General features: G+C 40.2%; 1 protein-coding gene across 1 annotated transcript in view; it reads right to left on the bottom strand.

Annotated features, from left to right (window-relative positions):
* Positions 1 to 20,237, bottom strand: part of SH3BGRL2 (SH3 domain binding glutamate rich protein like 2) — a 45,837-nt gene that overhangs the window by 5,663 nt on the left and 19,937 nt on the right. Inside the window, exons 2-3 of the mRNA XM_031052714.2 lie at positions 17,831 to 18,016; positions 462 to 542 (exon numbers count right to left, since the gene is read on the bottom strand). Of these exons, the coding sequence (XP_030908574.2) occupies positions 462 to 542; positions 17,831 to 18,016 (267 nt within the window). The remainder of the gene's footprint in view (positions 1 to 461; positions 543 to 17,830; positions 18,017 to 20,237) is intronic.

The following is a 20,237-nucleotide window of genomic DNA, read 5'->3' as shown; positions in this document are numbered from 1 at the left end:
ACCTCCTGACTGCTTCAGCATTTCAGCACTTTTTTTTAAAAGCACATCAATGCCTAATGAATAAATGGCCTGCTTGAGCCATTATGTCAGACTGGCCCTGTAAAATGATGTTTTGATGGCATGAACTGCAGATATTCCAGTGACTAAGATCCTACTTCTGTCTCCTGTAATAATTAAGTAAGTTGCTTTCAACTTAGATTGATAATGTGAAGGAGACTCTATTCATTAAATTTCATTTCAGAATTTCAATTCATTTCAGATTAACTCCCCTAAATATGCTAGGTTTCATTTAAAATGTTTTACTTTTCAAGGCAACTGTTTCAATTACCTCATTATCATGAAGCTGATACAGACAAGGTATAGATCAGGGCAGCTGTACTTCAAACACACAGTGTTCTTTCAGTTCAAAGAAAATTCAATCTCACTTTATTTCAAAAACTCCATGAAAAACCTACACGAACCTTTGATGCCAAAGTAGGTTTCAGTCCGAGGAAGGAGAAGACAGTGTTGCTCTCCTTTGATTCAAAAAATCCATCATAATCCTAGAGAGGAAAAAAAGACGAGTCAACATTCGTATTCACATTTTCCTGATTATCTTACCACACCATGCTTAAGTCTAAAGGGCGATAATGCTCAGGAAAATACTGATACCTACCCATATTCTCCTATGCAAATCTAAAAGCTATTCTAAACTACAAAGTTATCACCAACCACAGTGGCAAAGAAAAACACAAAAACTCTCCAACTTACACTACCTTTCACTACTTTGATAGGAAAATATAAATGTGTACTTGCATTAAAAGGAAACCTATTGTGGGTACATTTTAACAGTATTCAAGTGCCTAACAACACAAATAAGTTTCTGACTGTGTCTGCAATTTGCATTTTAGCAAACAAAATACTTCATAACATGCAAACCTCCAAGAAGTCCTCAGGCAGCTGAACTCCTTATTTCTTGTGTGGTGGAACAGAGACTTCACCAGCAATCATATCTCAGCCTTGGACAACCACATAGCTACATATAAAATGTTACCATAAAGAAATTCATTGTATAGAAAGATAAAAAACAAGCTTCATTAACATGATCAAGTTCCTTTTAGATTTCATTTGCTTAACATCAGGTTCTGATGTCAGATTGTTACTATTGCTTTTACTGATTTATTGCATTGGGCACCTGCTACTCTTCTCTCATAAGATGAGCTGACAATATTCAGTTTTCAAGGGAAAAAGAGAAAACCAGAGCAGTTTAGTAAACAGATGTGGCATATGGCAAGGAGCCAGGAAGCTTCAGGTTCTCTTCGCGGTTTGGCAAAGGTTTCCTGTATTACCACTGCTAGCAAACATTAAAGCACCCAGTTCAGACTCCTTTCCTCCACCACATAACTGCAGAGCTGAAACATTAATCCTTATTTAATCACTTCTGACATGTAAAATACTCTGTAAAGGTCAGGAAATTTCAGGTATGTGCTCATCACTACATAGTAATTATCTCTAAACATCTCAGATTAGTAGTTATGCTTAACTTGGAAGAATTCAACAAGAGAAATGCCTTTGAATATTGACTGTGCACCTACATGCCTTCAATACAGAATAGTAACAGGCAGCCCTGGTGCCACTGCGTGCTTTCCATCTGTCTAACAGACATTCCCAGTGCACCTGACCCACAAACTTAGCACTTCTTTGGCTCCTAAGCTCTCATCTCATATTTTTTGAGAGCTCATCTCATTGTTACAGTTTCAGGTGCTTTACTCTCAATTTTTCCCCAGCAGCAGCTGCTTTGCCCACTTGTCACTTTCCATTCCCATCTTCTCTTGAACCTGTAACTTCACAAACTACCCCACAATCACAGGGTTGCTCCAATTGAAAAGCAGAGATCTTTCTCTGACCTGGCTATTCTTGGAAGGCTGTCATAGGATATGCAAAGATTAGGAACCTTCTTCTATCTTCCATCCAGAGTTTACTCATGCCTAGCCAATAACCACTTGTGGTTCCACGTTGGCTTCTCAGATCCTAAGCAAGAAGCAAAAACGGTCTAGGCAAGCGTTCTGCTTCCCAGTATTCCTCAGGGTCTTCACAATGCAGTGTGAATCCCTGAATAGCCCTTCATCCCACTTGCCAGACACAGTTATAAGATATACCAAATTATATCTTTGCAGAAGGATGGTTGGTATTTTGTGGAATAACTTTGTAAGGAAAGCATGTACTTGCAGATGAAGACTTTACTTCTCTTTGCTCTCTTTTTTTCTCTCCACCAACATAGAATAAAAGATTGTTTGGACAGAAAAGTCATAGTCAACATAGCAAAGATAATACACCTCCCACAAGATCCATAACCATCCTCCAGATGTGCAGAATTTCTCTTAAACCCTTTACAGTGCACTAGCCAAATATGCTTTACCAGCATCTCCAAAATGATACACTGCTATTCCATTATGCATGCAACTGTTCTAGCAAAGTGATACTTCGCAGCTCCATAATCATTCGAATACCCTCACCCCAGAAAAAGGAGAGCAGCACAGAGGCATTTTCCCTACATATCCCACTATAATAAGAGCATCAGCTCTGAAAGACTCAGAGAGGCCAGTAGAAGTGTATGGTGGTCATCAGGCCTCAGACAAACTAGCTGAAATGAGTAGAAAGAGTAAACCTTCTTAAGATGGCTTTTTGTCGTCATCTTCTTAAAACATGGCAAAGTGCTGTGCTATAGACCAGGGCAATAAATCAGTATTCCAGGACTAAGCTTTCTGTCTACTGATCCTTCCAGCTTTCATACACATGTATATCTATGTATATATAGAGAGTGCACACACATTTCTTCTGTGTGGTTTTCAGTTCCATGGTTGTCTCCATGTGTGATACATCATTTCCAGTGAATACCATCTACCCATTCCACATTATAGGAAGAGTCAAGTTTATTTGCTTCCACTGACAGGAGGATGAAACATATCAAAGAATAAAACAGTTCTGGTGCAAAGGAAGGTAGAATCTTCTGCAATGATCAGCATCATAGACTGAAAAACAGACTTTGCAGACAGATGCTGCTTATCATTATAACCACAGAACTACTACCATTACTGGTTAAAATGCTAACATATTAGACACAGTTTTAAGTTTCCTTACTGTTAATTTTAGGTATGATATGTTCTACCTAGCTTCGAAATTAAACATACAATTAAACAGAGGAAATAGTTACTCTTACATCAATTTAAAAAATCATTAACAGTGATGAACTAATGCTAATTTCTTAAGTAACATAAATTTATAATTAATAGCCAGAAAGTAAAACCACATAAAATAGACGTCACAACTAAGCCATGGCATAAGCTGAAATAGTACTGAAAGCAACCCCAGCAATGCCATGAATTAAAAAGGGACAATGTGATGGTTGAATACCTAGGCAAGTAGTAAGTAATACCGAAGCTCTGCAGAAGGATGTTTGATTAAGCCCTTAACCTCTATAAACAACACGTGAAAAACTGCACACATGGTACTAAACCTGAAAAACGTCCAGCATGATTCTGCTATAGCAGATGAAAAGTCATGAGGGACACAAGCTATATAAGCTACCACATGTGAAGACGGCACGTGGTCTAACTGAGAAATAACCTTTATTTTTTCCAATGGTTCATCTACAAGTAAATCACACTGTCTCTGGAGCTGAAGGTAGGGGAGCAGTGGTTGAGTAAAACCCACAGCAAGAACAGCACCCACCCTTTTAATATCAGGACAGGGTAAATTGCCTTAAGCTGCTCATTACAGCCCTGTAAACTATTGGCAGCCAACCTGTGGGCAGGAAGCTATTGTGAGCATTTCTGCAGCAGCTTGGCACAAGACAGACATCATTCTCACATCCCCCAGGAGCACCCTTTCCTTCTAAGCACAGAGGCAGTTTTCATGAACCCTCAGACACCTCTCTGTCTCAGTGCTTTGTCTGAGGAAAGCTCTATGTTTTTTTGGCTGAGTGATCTCTCAACACCATTTTCAAGTCCTGGGGCTGTCCTGATGAGTCTTAATCCCAGAAGCTCAGTTAGCTCTAAACCACAACTACTCTAAGTCCGTGATTTTTTCACTCTTTGTGATAGTAAACTGGAAAGAAACAGGCAGGGAAGGATTCACAGCCTGAGAATAATATCGTAAGAAATAAGGCTGCATTCCTATCTCTGACAAAGACTTTGTGACTCTGCTAATCCACCAATATTTCTTAATACATGTTTACCTTAACCTCTGCAAGACAATTTAAGACTATGTAATGCTAAAAAGCTTTCTGAAAGTGACAGTTGTCAATTTTTACTCCCAGAAGTACCTGGGACTGATTTAGTATAGAGTTTTTTTCACATTTTTACTAATTATCAAACACTGAAAAAAATGTGAAGGTTACACAGTGAGCTAAAATGAGGAAGTATATGTTTGAAAGGGCACAAATCCCAGTGGACTGATTCATTTGAAAAGGAGCAGAATATTTATTATCACAACAGATTATCCACCAGAAGCAACTCCCTAAAGTTTTGAAACATCTGCATTGCAAAACATATCAAAATGCTATTGACACTTTCTCACTTTCATAGGGAACAGGGGGAAGAAGCACCATGATTTTAGATAAAGCAGCAGTAAAATTCTGAACAGGAGAATTTTCCTACTAATCATTGCAATAAAAACATATGATCTCAAAATAATCACATGTGGGAAAAAAAGTTATAAAAATGCATAATAGTCCCATAAAAATCACTTTAGCAGGGTAGTTTCTTAAGAGATTTTTGAGAAGCATGATCTCAGGGAACACGATCTCAAGGACTCATCAGCTGTGCCTTGGCATGTGGTAGGAGTTCAGAGTGGGCATCCCTGGCTTTCCTGGAAATACAGCCGAGGTAACAGATGTTCCAAAAACATCCTGCCTTTGACCTTACTTTCATAAGGAGAGAAAGTCTGTGCAGATTTGGATGACATATAAAGACACTAAATCCATGGGTGAGGACATGAAAATTCTTGTCTCATAAAGAACATCCCACTGCTACCAGCAGTAGATGCAGAGGCTCAAGAAGGAAAATGGTGCCATAGTTCAGTGGAAGCTGAGAGCTTTGTATCCAGTCAAGAACCCAATTTGGTTGCAAGCTAGTGGGTTCCACTTGGAAAAACTCAGTGGGACACTGCCTCCCACAGAGGAAGGACACCACCATCTGCTGGTTTTGGCAAGGCAGTGGTTCCCTGTTTCTGTGCCAGGTTTCAAGACCAGTAGCAAGCTACTCCAATCTCTCTGTCACTGTCCCAAGCAGCCAGCAGGCACTGCGGCTTTGCTGGGATCGGCTGAGTAGTGCTGTCTCCCCCCTGTGCAAGGAAGTGGCTCCCACTTAGGCCCTCGAGGCATTCAGAAAGCAGCTGTTAAACTAAAAATACATGAGCATGGCAAACTGCCACCCACTGACCCACTTCAAAAGGCAACTGTGTGAACAAATATCATTTTGACCAAACAATTTGGGATGATGAGCCTTGGTGCTTTCCAGAGATGCTCATTACACATCATTAACATACAAAATTCTGGCAACATCAGTAGCTGGTTAAGGCTACTAAAACTAAGGGGACATAGAGAAAGTAGACATAGAGACATCAGTGACACAGAGATATTCAATCCCTCTGGAAAAGGTGAAAAGCCAGAAATACAGGTGGTATATCACAAAGACAAACGTATGAAAGGTTACTGAGAATGAAAAATGCCAGTTAGGGAGAAAAAAATGTATCTCAGGATTGTTTGATGGGATGGAGAACTGACAGGAGTATAAATAAAGTAAAAAGCTATTTTAAGTCAGAGAAAGCTTCTGAACAGGATAACAGGCATCTGACTGCTTCAGGCCTGGCTCCTCACCTTTAAGGTCAATGGCAGCTTGATCACCCATCAAGTAGTGTGAGCAAGATAGAGCCCCTCAGTTTTACCACTTGAATGGTTACAGTATTGAAGATACTCTAAAAGCTACCATGGGATGAATTAGCTCTTGCTTTGTTGAAAATAAACAGAACTAACTGTACTGATTTCAACAGCTCACCTACAGACAAGCAAAGTCTTGCATGGCCAGCATGCTTTGCTTTCTTTGTTTTCCCTGCTCCTACTGAGTGGCTCCAAACCTGGATAGAGAAGCAGGCTGTAGCTGCAAAGGTCTTCAGGAGCAAAGTTACCTCAGGTAGTAATGGGAGGAAGGCTGTGATGCTCACTGTGGTGGCAGGACAGTTGGTACTAGATGCAGAGCGCAATGGATCCACGGGAGCACATTGCCAGAGCATAAGAAAGATGTGAAGTGCTTACATGGCTTCACCAGAATGCTGAAGTCCACCAAAGGGAAAAGCAGTAAGAATTACTAATACATTAAGGTGATATTTGTTTCAGAAAAATAATACAGTCTGGGAAAATACTCCACAGAAATATTTTATACGCTTGACTTGCTCAGAGTTTTCCTAGGCACATGCTTATGGCCACTGCTGGGACAAAACCGGTCTAGATGGGCTTCCAGTCTCACACATCTATACACTTCCATTATCTTAAGGTGTATCTTAAAGTTTTCATATAATCAGCAAAGCTATGTGCTATGTTCACTTAGTACACTGGTAAAAGTAAGAAAAAAAGAAATTAAAAAAAGGCAAAAAAGATAGCTTAGATAGCTTTGTTTTCAAAATCTGTATCCTTACAGTTTAGCCTGAAAATAAAAGGTGCTGTGGCAGCTTTGCACCTCTTTAAAACAGATTAATCAAACCCAGAAGAACTCTCTTAATGTCTAAGATATGCAGAAATCCCAACAGCCATCCACTGCCCAAATGCTACAGTAAACTAAGGGCAGCTTAGTCTTTGACATAGTACCCAAGCATTCAGGAAATCTGGACTTAACTCCTCATTACGACACAAATGTCTTACATCCTTCTGGCATTCATGAGGGGTTTATGAGAATTCACTCCAGTAGGAAAACTGTTGGTCCTTGGGAATTCTCTTCTCTTTAGAAATCCCACTTCCAGGGTAGCTTCTCCTTTCAGCAACAACTGCCAAGTCCACAAAGCTCCACTTGGCAGTAGCTGTACCCCAGCTGTGATGTGGAGACCTTAAGTGTGCTATATTCCTGGTGTTAGGAAATGAGATCACAGTACCAGTGTGATGACAGACACCGCCAAATAAATTTATTTGGCCCAGCATTTTGTTAAGCAGGTACACTGAGCCTTATTTAAACAAACACTGTCACAACTGGGAGAAACTATTTGCTGCACACCAAAGTTGAAATTGGCAGTACTACAGATCAGCATAAATAATTATTTGTGCTTCAAGGAACATAACACCAGTGTGATGGCACTGGGTCAAAGTAAAACAATAACACAAAGTAGACTTTACTTACAATTAGCAATTACACTGTCTACCTATTACTTCAACTGTGATTAGGAGAACATTCTATCTAATGAAGTTTCAAACACAGTAACTGTGAATAAACTTCCTTACAGTCAGTTTCTTTAAATGAGCAATTTGGCTTTGCTGCTGTTTGGTTTTAGTTTGCAACAAGAGAAAGAATGAGCTTGTTAAACAAATCCTTATTGTTTACCACACCAAGAAGCAGAAAACCAACCCTTAACACACCAAAAAGCAGAAAAACAAGGAACCCACCCAAATTTAGCTTGCACTGCTTTTCATACAGATTTTTTAAAATGCACTGATTGTTGAACTGTTAATATATTATTATGATATCTCAATTCTTATAAAAGGGGCAAAGTAATTGCTCTTACAAGTAATGGTGGAGAACTTACAATTTAAAAAGCATCGAATCAGCACTTTGCTGCTGAATTAATACTGTATGCTAGTGAGAATGAGCTGTTAGCATCCTTCCTGAAAAAGGCAGTTGAGTGCTCTAGAACAGATGAGACTCATTTACTGATCTGATTAGGATTACAGTGGAAAACTCTTACTCAGCACAGCTCTCCTTGGAGAATTACTGTGTGTGCCCGTGTGAATCTTTTAAAATATTATATAAATACAAAAAAACACAATCTTGCGTGCACATCACAGGACAATTTAAACATGACATTTTTCAATTACCCAACCTTCTGGTAAGATCTCTGATCATGATTTTTAAAGAGCTTACAGAATTGACTCTACAATGCAACCTGTTACTCCTCTCCTAAGGGCCAGATGTTTATTTCAGTAATCTCTCTAGTTGTAGGCTTCCAGAAAGGATTTAATAAAAGGAAGCAGATGTTAGCCACAGCTCTATTCTTTGGACAGTACATGACAAATGCAGGCTGAATGAGATGTCTGCCATTCATTCAGCAATCCTCATGGTACACAGGCATCAGCTATCTAAGAACCAGTATCCTTCAGCCCTAAAACAAGGAGTCCAAGTGCAGAAGGGCTTCCCCAAGCCTTTTAACTTGGACATGTTGTAAGGTAGCTGTAACTTTACAAGGGACATGACAACCACATGTTGATTGGTTTTCATCTTAAAGTGGTTTACTCATACTAATATTAGGTTTAGGGATTTCCCCCTTCCATTTGTTTATTTTACGAATTATACTCTAAACAGAATTATATTTCAACATTTCCTTTGTTTTCTGCGGATCCTTTGGAGAACAGACATGAGAAACTACTGAAGAAAGAAGAAAGTCACATTAATTACAATGGTACTCCAATGTATTACACCATCTTTGTTTATAAATTGATTATAAATTTGAATATATCTTCCAAATGTTTCTTAGAAGATAATCATATTAGCATGATTACAACAGTGGTACATTGAATTACTTATTTTATCCTTGTTGTTATCTGACAACCAAAATACTGCTACATCCATATTGTGTGCCCTCAGAGTATTACTGGCACTTAGGAATCTTTTTATCTTTTCCTCATATATCCCATACATCATACATACTATATTTTAGTAGAACATACCCTATATAAAATATTTTAACCAAACTAGTAATGACGCCTTCAAGAATAAACTAATTGTTTTCCAAGAAAGTATGGCACAATAGGAAGTTTCCATTCCACCATACTCTCTCCACTAGTGGGTAAACAGCAGCATTTTAACACATTCCTGATATCAGTTCTGCTCTGAGGAGGATAAAATTTTGGGATTATTTTATTTTTACTGAGTTGCTGAGTTTCTATGTTTTTAAGCCCTAACACTGGTCAGGCTCACTAGTCTACACTTTGCCTCTGGTACCACACTCCCCTTTATTAAGCATATATCACATGGAACTAAAGCTCTTTACCTCAGGACACAGAAAAGCAGTGTGCAAAAGCATAGGCACAGCTTATAAATTAGAACCATGCAGACCTTGTGAATGGTCTGAACAGTATCTTGCCAACATGGAGGAGACACATGGGAAGGGTTTGTTTTCCAGCACCACGTCTGCTTTCTATATTTCTTGCTTGAGAAAATGACTTAACCAAGAAGTGCTATGTAACTACCCTCAGGCCACATTCAGCCTAGGGTCTGCAGATGCCTGTGAGCCACAGACTACTTCAATATAACTACAAAAGGAAATTAAGAACAATTTCAAGCAAACAGCTTAAACTTCACATACAGGAAATGATGGGAAAATAATTTTGCTGACAGGGAAAATTACAAATCAAGAAAGTTTTGGCATCATCAATCATTAACAGCTGTAATGAACTCTGAGTAACTCAGACGAACTTCTATCTAGTGAGATTACTCCTCTTCTAAAGACAGATCCAGACCACCAAGACACTCAGTGAGTCAGGTGAGACATCTCCAAGGGTGCAGGGAACTGAAAGTAGACTGGCTGAATACCAAATTAGCCCCACAGCTGCACTAGTTTCTGAAGAAAACACACTACAGAAGGTGTTCTAAAGTGAATTCTGCTAAGTTGCTTGAGGATCAAGAGAGAGAGAGTGCAAGCTCTCTGTATCTGTAGGCACAAGGATAATGATAAACCCCCCTCACTGCAGGCCAGGGCAGAAACTCTGAGATGGCCTCTATCCAGCTTTCTTAAATCCTCTCTTTCCTTTTCTTTCTCTTACCAGTGTGTTAGTACTGAGCTGTCATCTGACACACAGGGAAAAGGAAGAATAAAAAATGTGTATGAATCTTTCCAGGATCTTTAAAAACCAACAGAAGAGTCTGATACTTAACAGTGCAAATGAATCAGTGCCACAGTAGTTGCCTGTGCGCTAAATAGTTTATCAAGAACACTGCATCTCTTTCAGCAGCCTATTTTCTTTCTTTGTCTATAGGCCTTCACTGTTTTGATGGAGTTGATACCCATGTATTAAATCTCAGGGAAGGACAATAAACACCACGTATCTCTGTCTCTACTGCTGCCAATAGGCACTCCATCAGGGTTTACCCTAACACTCTAAACCATATGAGTGCTTCCAAGAAAAAAAAAAGAGGGAGCAACAGCCTGCTATGCTATGTAAATATTTTCCCTTCAGCTCAATCTCTCACCTAGAAAGACATTTTCTTTTAATTTGGTTGGCCTAAATTTCAGGCAATCTCACATTAGAAGCAGATTTCTGCATATGAAACTGTCACTGTTTCCCAGTGCTACCTTGAAGCTTTGTAAGGTTAAAGTTAGGGTGCAGTTTCACTAAGGAAGTGGAGACTTCCAATCTTCTGAAAGATCCAGGAGTCACTGTAGATTTCAAAGCAGAAGAGGGAGGTGTGAGGCACAGATCAGATTTCAGACATCATTTTTCCAACATTTCTTGCTTTCTGCTTTAAGAGCTCTCCATGTCCAATGTTCTGGCTACTGCAGATCTTGTTTGGATACATGTACCTATGGCTCCTCACCTACCATGTGAAGAAGCTAGAGCCCTAGATAGGGTCTCCAAATTCCACCACCAAAGCCACATCCCCAGAATTTAGGCATTTCAGTGCTTGGCATCATGCTATAGTCCCATTGTGAATCTGGCCCTAATGCACCAATCTGCAGTAATCTCTCCATCTGTCTGAGTTTTCCATGGTCTGTATTAAAAAAGGTAACAGTAGCTAGTAAGTAAGTAAGGGTAAGTAATTATTTGTTCATTCTTTTAAGCAGTCTTTAAACTGCAGGACACATAATAGTTAGTACTATTCTGGGTCCTACCTGCCGTACTTATAAAAATCTGAGTAACTTCCATGCAAAACCACTGATCCAGCTGTGTAAAACAAATTCACAATGGGAGGTAGAGCATTTAGAAATTTTTCTGTAACCTTGGAAGTAAAGGATTTAGTTAGTGAAAACTTAGCAAAGGAACTACAGTCTACATGTTTTTACTGGCTCCAGCTGAGATGGAGTGAACTTGTTTCACAGCAAGCCCTATGGTGCTGTGTTTTGGATATGTGACTAAAACAGCGTTGATAACACACCAATGGCTATTGCCAAGCAGTGCTTGCACAGCACCAACATCTTCCCTGTTTCTCACTCTGTTCCCCCCTGCCACCTTCAGAGAGAAGGTTGAGAGTGGGTAAGAGGTGGGGAGGAGACACAGCTGGGACAGCTGGCCCCAACTGGCCAAGGGGGTGTTCTATACCATATAAAATCATGCTCAGAAAAAACTGGGGAGTGTTTGTCTTCCAAGGTGGCCACTGCTCAGAGACTGGCTGGGCACCAGTCTGGTTTTGGGAGATGGTGAGTGATTGCATTTGCATCACTTGGGTTTTAATCCCTTCACTTTTTCAAATGTCATTATCCCAATTCATGAATTCTCTTGGGTTTGCTCTTCCTGTTTTCTTCACTGCTTGTGGAGTGGGGCAGAGCAAGCAGCTGTGTGGTTGCTGGCTGGGGTTAACCCCCAACAGTCCCTTCTGGCTCACGAACAGGGACTCAAAAAGGTTCAAGATAAGGACAGATTTGATCAGTGTGCTAGACAGAATTTACAACTGTTATACCCGTGTCCCAGTTTTGTCTGGGATAGAGTTAATTTTCTTCCTAGTAGCTGGTGCAGTGCTGTGTTTTGGCTTTGGTTTGAGAACAATGCTGTAACACACCCATGTTTTAGTTGTTGCTAAGTAGCACTTACCCTGATCAAGGACTTCTTAGTCTCTAGTGCTCTGCCAGTGAGGAGGGGCACAGGAAGCTGAGAGGACACAGAGACAGGACACCTGATCCAAACTAGCCAAAGGGGTATTCCATACCACAGCATGTCATGCCCAGTATATATACATGACAAGGGGGAGTCACCCTGTAGGCCCAGATTATTGTTCAGGTCGGGCTGGGTAGCACTCAGTGGATGGTGAGCAATTGTATTGCGAATCACTTGGGTTTTTTTTTAATGGGCTTTCATTATCATTACACATCATGTAGTTTATTAAATATATTATACTAATGATAATTAATAGTTCTTATATTTTACTTTATTTCAATTATTAAACTGTTCTTATCTCAACCCATTATTTTTACCATTTTTTCTGACTCTCCTCCCCATCCTACTGCAGGGGGGGCAGTGGGAGCAAGCACACAACTGCATGGTACTTAGTTGCCAGCTGGGGTTAAACCCCAACAACCTGTTCAGCTGTTATTTGGCAAGCCGTTACTTTGTGTTACCGGTCATGATGCTGATTCACTCCTTCTTGATGCTGATTTGTTTTTTCCCTCAGTTGCTCTATTGCTTGCTCCTTTTCTTTCTGTACATCAAACTTGAGAGTTCTTTAATGGCTGTTCTCAGCTTTTGCTGTTTGCTGTGTTGCTTATCACTTTCTTTTGCTTTGCCTGGGAGAACCATGATAAAAGCATTGGCCTTGAGCTTAGTCTGGTATTAGGCCCCTGCGCGGCTGCCACCCCAGTACCCTGGAAACCACCTCGTGGAAACAATTAGCAATTACACCTTTCTCCTCCAGGACCCACTCTGTGGAAGAAACGAAGAATGGCATCTTCTTCTTCTCCAGGACAGAGGTTTCCACCCTTGCTGCAATGGCCCTTCAGTTCCTTGAACATCCCAATTTACCCAGAAAGTTGTATTGATGTTTGCACCAACACTGATTTTGGCTTTTCATAAGGCTGGCCAACCGGCTGAGAATGCCACATAGGAATGTTCCCTGAGGCAAACAGTTCCTGGGTGGCAAGGAGTGTGGGAGAATTTGGGCAGATGTGTAGAGCAGTTTTCACCTCCAGTGGTTTGGGACTTCAGTCCAGAACACATGGAATCCTGTTGAACTGGCAGGTCACTTGAAGGAAGGATGCCTTGCATATATCATAAACACACACCTTCCAGCACTGTGTTGGGGCCTGTGGTAGGCCTATGCCTATGTTTAAATGAATAAGAGAGTCTTTGGATCTGATGACAAACAGACACTGTGAGGGTCTTTGGATCTGAGGACACAGAAACAGACACTGGATAAATAAGAAATCCAACCCTCAATTACAACAGTTGTTCCTGCAGTTAAGAAGAAAAAACAGAAGCACAGGTTGATCCAGTTAGTAAAGGAGATAGAAGCTTCTCCTGAGGGAGAGCAGGAAGAAGAAATCATGGACTGGCCAGAAGGCAGACATTTTGAAGCATTGCCTAAGGAGGTGACTCATGCTAAATAGGCCTTACTGTATAACAGATTACTAGAAAATGAAAACCAATATGCTCTACTTACTGATGAGTTCTGCCATATTGTGGGAAAGCATCTGAAGTGGAAAGCTGCTGCGTGGAGTCCCACAAGACAAGACACAGAAATTGTCACAGGCAAAGGTGAATTGAATCTGCTTTCAGAAGCGAAAGCCACTCAGCTGACCATAGACATTGCCCAAAGAGAAAAGTGGCCAATACTGTATTTATACACTGACTCACTGATGGTAGCAAACACTCTGTGGGGGTAGCTGAAACAACAAAAGCAGAGTAACTTGCAACACAAAGGTAAGCCCATCTGGGCTGTTGCACTGTGGCAAGACATTGCTGCCCAGGTAAAGAATCTTGTTGTAAAAGTACTTCATGTAGATACTCACTTCCCCAAGAACCATGCCACCAAAGAACATGGAAACAAGGATCAGGTAGACCTGGTTGCCAGAAATGAAAAGGCAAAGGTGGAGCTGGAACCTAAGGACTGGGAACCTAAGGGCCAGTTATTGATCAGTGGGCCCATGACACACCAAGATACCTAGGAAGAGATGCGATATACAGATGGGCGCATGATTGAGGGGTGGAACTGACCATCAAAGCCATTGAACAGGTAACCCATCAATCCAAAATATGCACCATGAATAAACAAGACAAGTAGGTAAAGCCTCTCCTGTGGAGAACAGCTGCTGGGAAGGCGTGTGGGTTGCTATTCCCTCAGGAAAGAGCAAACCCATTTGTGGGGTTCCTTTTGCTCAAGGGCCAGGGTGTACTTGGTGACAAATGAAGAACATAGGGAAACAGAGTGTGCACCTCAAGGTTTTAACCCTAGAAGAAAATAGTCCATAATTTGAGTTGTATGTCATAGCTGTGTGACAAAGTACAACAGCAGGAGCCACTAAAACTAAGTGCGGATGAGCCTTGCAAGGAACCAGGCAAGACACAGCTGGCTTCAATGCAACCCAACACACTCAGCCTAATACATCCAATTCAATCCAATGCAACTCAACACACCAGCTCATTCCTATTAAGGCTCTGCTTGTCCATTTTTAATTTTTTTTTTAATTTTTTTGTTCTTTTCCACTTTTCTTTACGTAAAGTGCATGAATTCCCTCTTGGAAAGTGCACTAGCTTCTAACATTTCCTTACTCTTACACAGCACTAACCAGAGCAAGGTAACTAGTAATTTCAGATTTACACTACTGCAAATTACGAGAGCAGGTTCATGTGTCTGAGTCATCTGATACATGTACCCTCTTCTCACACACTTAGAATGTTATAGCAATATCATTAAGATGAAACAAGACTGTAAAATCATTAAAGTACGTAAATCATTATAGTGTCAGTGCTATGACATAGTGCTGGATTATCAGTAAAACGATTTGTGTTCTTGTGTGCTCACAGCTCTTCTCTTGTTCACAGGAAATAAAAATGGTTCTTGCTGAGTACTGTATTTCAAAATCTGTTCGCAGAAACTGTTACTGAAAAATTGTGGCCTGCATCTCAGAAGACTGAGAAAAGAAGAGGCTAGATTAATGATCATATTGGAGATTACATTGACTCAGAAAAAATCCAAGGTCTTGCTCACACTTCAAAACATGGAATCTGTCTGCTGGTATCAGAGGATCCCTCCCCCTGTGGTACAAGCTGTTTTGTGAACCAGTAAGCATTGGTCTACTTTTTGTACCTCTCCCCTCTTACACAAGCTATTACATGCTCGGATGGCTGACACCAATCCATTTTGCATGCTTACTGACAACACCGCAGACAAACTTCCTCTTTATTGCAGTCACATTCTGAAAGTGATTGTTTCAAATGGTAATGTCTTAGTCAGAAAAATCTATTCTGTGATAATACCCCTGCATGCATTGCTGATGTTTCCTAGTAAAGGGAATATCAGGAGAGTTAAAAAAAAACAAAAACCAAAAAATTTATCAATGCTTTACTATACTGAAAACAGTATAGCTATGAACATGACATTGAGTCACTGCTCATATGCTTCTGAACATGTTCATGTTATTTCTCTATTGAAATAATGTGAACAAAATTAAAAGTGTACTTATTTTGCTTCATCTTGTTTCACCCTCATACATTAGGAGGAACAGCAGTGGATCTGAATAGTCTGCACTGTCAATCAAGCAGTCTGTATTGTCCGTAGCAAAGTATGAGATGGAATAAGTACATTGGCAGTTTCCTGGTGAGACTTCAGAACTGGCAGGCAGAAAAAAACATTCAGCAGTTCTTGATAGAGCAAACTGGATTGGAAATTGCTGGACACAAATCAGGAATGATAAGCTAGACTTTTCACTTACTCGACTAACAGAAAACTCAATGGTTATTTTTTTCAATTTAAGTTATTTAATAGTGATTTATTTATTTTTTTTTTAGATAAAGTTTTCCCAGTTTGTAAAGATAAACATATGAAAACACTAACTGTAGAAATGCGCAATGTCTGCTGACTTCATCTAACTGTGTTATTTTAACCCCCTTTCCAGCACTGACCTCCTTTGCCTCCTGCTTAATGTTTTGCCTCTAATCTATTACCCAAGAACTTCATTAACTAATGCAGCAGTCTAATTGATGAATGTTGGAGATCCTGCACATAGTTCTTCCTTTACACCAGAAAACACAGTTACTTTCAAAGCATGTTTGCTCTTTATGAACATCCATGCAGACAGTGAGGTCTAGTAATAGGATTAACTCTGCTCAACAAAAAAGGCTATCAGCTGAGCAGACTGATTAAGGAGATCATCTCACATGCTGCATGACATCTTCTTCCTTGCTAATTCTAAACAGCAATTTCTAGGACAAGTTAAAACATACTATGAAGACAAGCTGAAAAGGTAAGAGACAACAGCTTAAAACATTGTATTTCCCAGGCAAACTCAGATCACACAGAGCAATGTAAATACTGTTATTTGTAAATGAGTGGAAGCTCCATAAGTGAGAGTCAAAACTCCTTCTATGTCCCAGATACATTCCTTTAATTGACATTTCTTACCTGGAAGTAGGGAGATATGAGGTAAACAAGGCCAATATAAAGCATATGGGAAGGATGTTAAATACCTTGCTTCAAGAAGCCAGTTAGCTGCTACACCATACCCAATCGTTTGTTGCAGAGGATCCTAAATCGTTTCTTACCTGCTTCCTATACTAAGCTAACAATTACACTGCATTTGACAGGTTCTTAGCAGATGTGAACGATCCATCAGGCAGAAACAGCTTTGTTACAGCTCTGTTGGGTCTGGCAGGGATGAAGTTAAAACCAGCTTGGATGTATCTTCATCACATTGTAGCCAGAAACCCACATTTACCCTGTTCCAGCTATTATAATTACAGAGACTCTCCTGTTTCGTTCTCCCACTAAATTCTCAAAACTGACTCAGTCACTTACTGATGCAGCCAGGGCAGCACATCAAACCTCCCTGACTCTAACAGGTACCTCAAACTTGTCTCCTAAAGGATGTAGGTCACGTGGTTGAAGTATGGAAAGATGCAGCAAAGCAAAGAGGACCCAGCTGTGGCTTTTTTACAACATTTTGTTCAAAGGTGAGTAGAAGTTCTGAGAAAATTCCCAAGACTCATACTGTGTAAGCAGCATAGTAAAACATCCATATGGTGCCATTCTTTACATATCAAAGGCTATCACTCGAGCTTGCACTGGATGGAGAAGTTATTGCAGCTTACAACATCAGAGAAACCAGCCCACCCATCAATCTGTTGTCAGATTCACAGGCTCTCATGCTTAGCAGTCCTGCAGCAGAGCAACACAAGTCTCAAGCTGCTTTGCTTTGGGCAAAAATAAAGCTATTCTATGATTCAAACAGCAAATAGTTTTCATTTATCCTAGAGACTCTGCATAAAGGCTCTGTGAGTATAAATTAAATTTATACCATGATGCATCTGAGAAGAAGGTTAATTACAATGACAGTATAACTCAATCTAGCCAATGTTCCAATTTTACTGTTCCAAAGATTGTCTTCTGAATCTTTATGCTTGGATTAGACCCAAGTAGCAAGAAAACCATAAATCCCCCACTTAGAGTATTCTCACAAGGGACTTTACCATCAACAGGTGGTACACAAAGCATGTGACATTACAAATTCGTACATCTGTGGAGGGAATCCATTAACTGAAGACAATCTTAGGATTTACAGATGTATGATCTGTATTCTCACTGTATGATCATTACCTGATCCTATTGCCACATACTGTCGCCATTAATTCAGATGCTACTAGATACAGCGCACCGGCAAGACCCAGCTTTTAAATGGCCAACAGCATATACTAATATATCATCCAATGACAACCACAACAGCTACTTACTCCACAGTACCGATCATCACTGAATATCTGTGGTGGCAGTGGATTGCCTTGTGCAGGCTGCCTATCCTCAGGAATATTTTTATACATCCATTGTCTTTTCTCCTCAGACATTGTGATATCCACTTCTTCAAACTCTATGCGGTTGGCTTCCAGAAACCTCACCACATCTTGTTGCCTCTTCTTTATCTAGACAAAAAGAAGGATGAGAAAAAAACAATACTCAGGGCAAGCCCACCATAACCCAGACATGCTTACAAACCGGAGGACATTCCTCCTCTCCCATTCCACTTTCATGGGACGGGAAGTCACAAACTCAGAAAGACTAAGGAGAAAATACTTTTCTTCAGTTTTAAGTTTATAGAAGTTGAACACTGCTGTTCCTTTACAAGTTGGCAAAGATTACACTTCTTCACCTCAGAAGGTCTCCCTATTTTAACTGTGGGAATTTCACCCTTTACTTTCTAAAGATGCTCCAAAAAAAAAAATAAAGTATATAGCTCCTACTTCTGAAGTAGGAGTTAAAAGAGGCAGCTGTTTTTCCAGGTCATTAGGGGATGTTTTCCTAAGTATACAGGCACCTAGAAATGCAAGGTAAGCAACACAGCAAGTCCCAGGAGAATCTACTCCTCTAAGTGTTCATTGAGGTAAACACATCAGTACATCTGAAAAAAGAACACCCCAGCCACACACATTTTCGTTTTCCTAGACACCTCAGCAGTTCCTTGAGCAGGGTTTGTTGAATCTCTAATTAAGAATGTCTGTCTGCATTAAACACAGGCCTAAAAATAAGCATGAACTCATCTCCTGAAAATATATTTCTTTGCAAAAGAAAAAACACATTAGGTTTGTACCATAGGGGTTCTGCCCCTCAAATTGATTATCGTCTTCATAGAAAACCCTAACAGAGGCACAACAGTGGCAGTTTTTAGCTCACTGTAGCTAAGATCAGCCTTTAAGAGCTAGTGGGGCTTCAAGCAGCTGCACTCGGATGAAGACTACTTCTGCCTCAAATCAGACTATATATCAAAGATAGCAAATGAAAGTCTGTAGGGGCTGAGGAAAGCTACCTGGGCTCAATTAGCTAGATCTGCTCTGCATTCTCTTCAGCCCACACTGTATTTTTTTGCATCTACTTAACAAAATTAATTATTTCAGAAAGGAACTATAAATTATATGCTATATTTTTACAGCTATAATCAAGGGTATTATTTGAAGAAAAAAAATACAGCTTTAATAATTTTACAGTATTCCCAGAGTGTCAGATTCACGCAGTTGCTGACTGGCATAAAGCCCAGGTGGATGAATCATGCCTGTGGGCATCATACGACCTAGATACTATTTGGAAATCAGAGGATTTTTAAAGTGCGTGTGCTAGTTGTTCTTGTCACACAGCCCAGTCTGTCCATCTAGATGTACAAAAAGTTATGTACAGAAGTACATAACTTTTGGAGGTAATGCTGATGAAATCACTGTTTCCTTGAAATAAGAAGGTAGCCATCCCAAGAAACTACAAAGCTCTTACATGATCCCTGTCTTCCTGAAGAAGTGGGCTGCATAGGAAGTTTATGTCTCAATGTCTTATTCTTTTTCCTTTTATTTATAGACTGGTGGGGTTTTTTAGGCATACGTGAAAGGATCACTTTTCCATATAGAAGGCAGCTTCTAAAATTGTGTGCAAATAATGCATTATCAATAACAGCAAAATCACTGCATCATCAAGCTGCCAGCATCGAAGATGACATACCTTTTATTATCTCCCCAAAAATTGCAGAGACAAATTCTGTTGTCAGTGTAGAAAATATTTTCTACTGCCTTTCACCAAAAAAGCTGCAAGAAAGGCGCAAAAGAGGCCGAGATTTTCTTAACACAAATATGAAGTATTTGTTCAAACAGAAATGAAGCATCTAAAATGATGTGTGGGAGAGGTCATTTCCTTATAGTGGAAAACCACTAAAACCAGCATGCATTCCCTCCTGCCCTGGTCAGAGCAACTAGCAAACTACACAGTGCCTGGGCCAGCCCTCTGGCCCTAAGGCCTAATAGCATCATCTGGCCAAGTCTATTAAACCTGCAGCCTCTTGGAGTGGCTGCATGCAAACTGGGAATGAACCCTAGCACACTGTATCATCTAAATCATGGCCACAAACTGTTTGTGAGGCTGTAAATTAGCTTTGGCCAAAGCTGCCTGTGCTGGCAATCATTCTTCTAACAGTTTCATAGTACCAGAGTGTGCCATTGCTCAGACCCAGGCCATGTACCAGTGCACATATATCTACACATACCCATTTCCATCTGCTGGCTTCCAGTAATCTGTACCCTGGGCACAAGTTTAACTTAGATTTAATCAGATCCTTAATATATCACTGTTCACACCATAAGAATTCTCCCACAACTCCATGTTTCCTAG

This window comes from Melopsittacus undulatus, chromosome 3 (genome assembly GCF_012275295.1).
Source record: "Melopsittacus undulatus isolate bMelUnd1 chromosome 3, bMelUnd1.mat.Z, whole genome shotgun sequence".
NCBI classification, from domain to species: Eukaryota; Metazoa; Chordata; class Aves; order Psittaciformes; family Psittaculidae; genus Melopsittacus; species Melopsittacus undulatus.
This window is presented reverse-complemented; position numbering and strand designations above follow the sequence as displayed.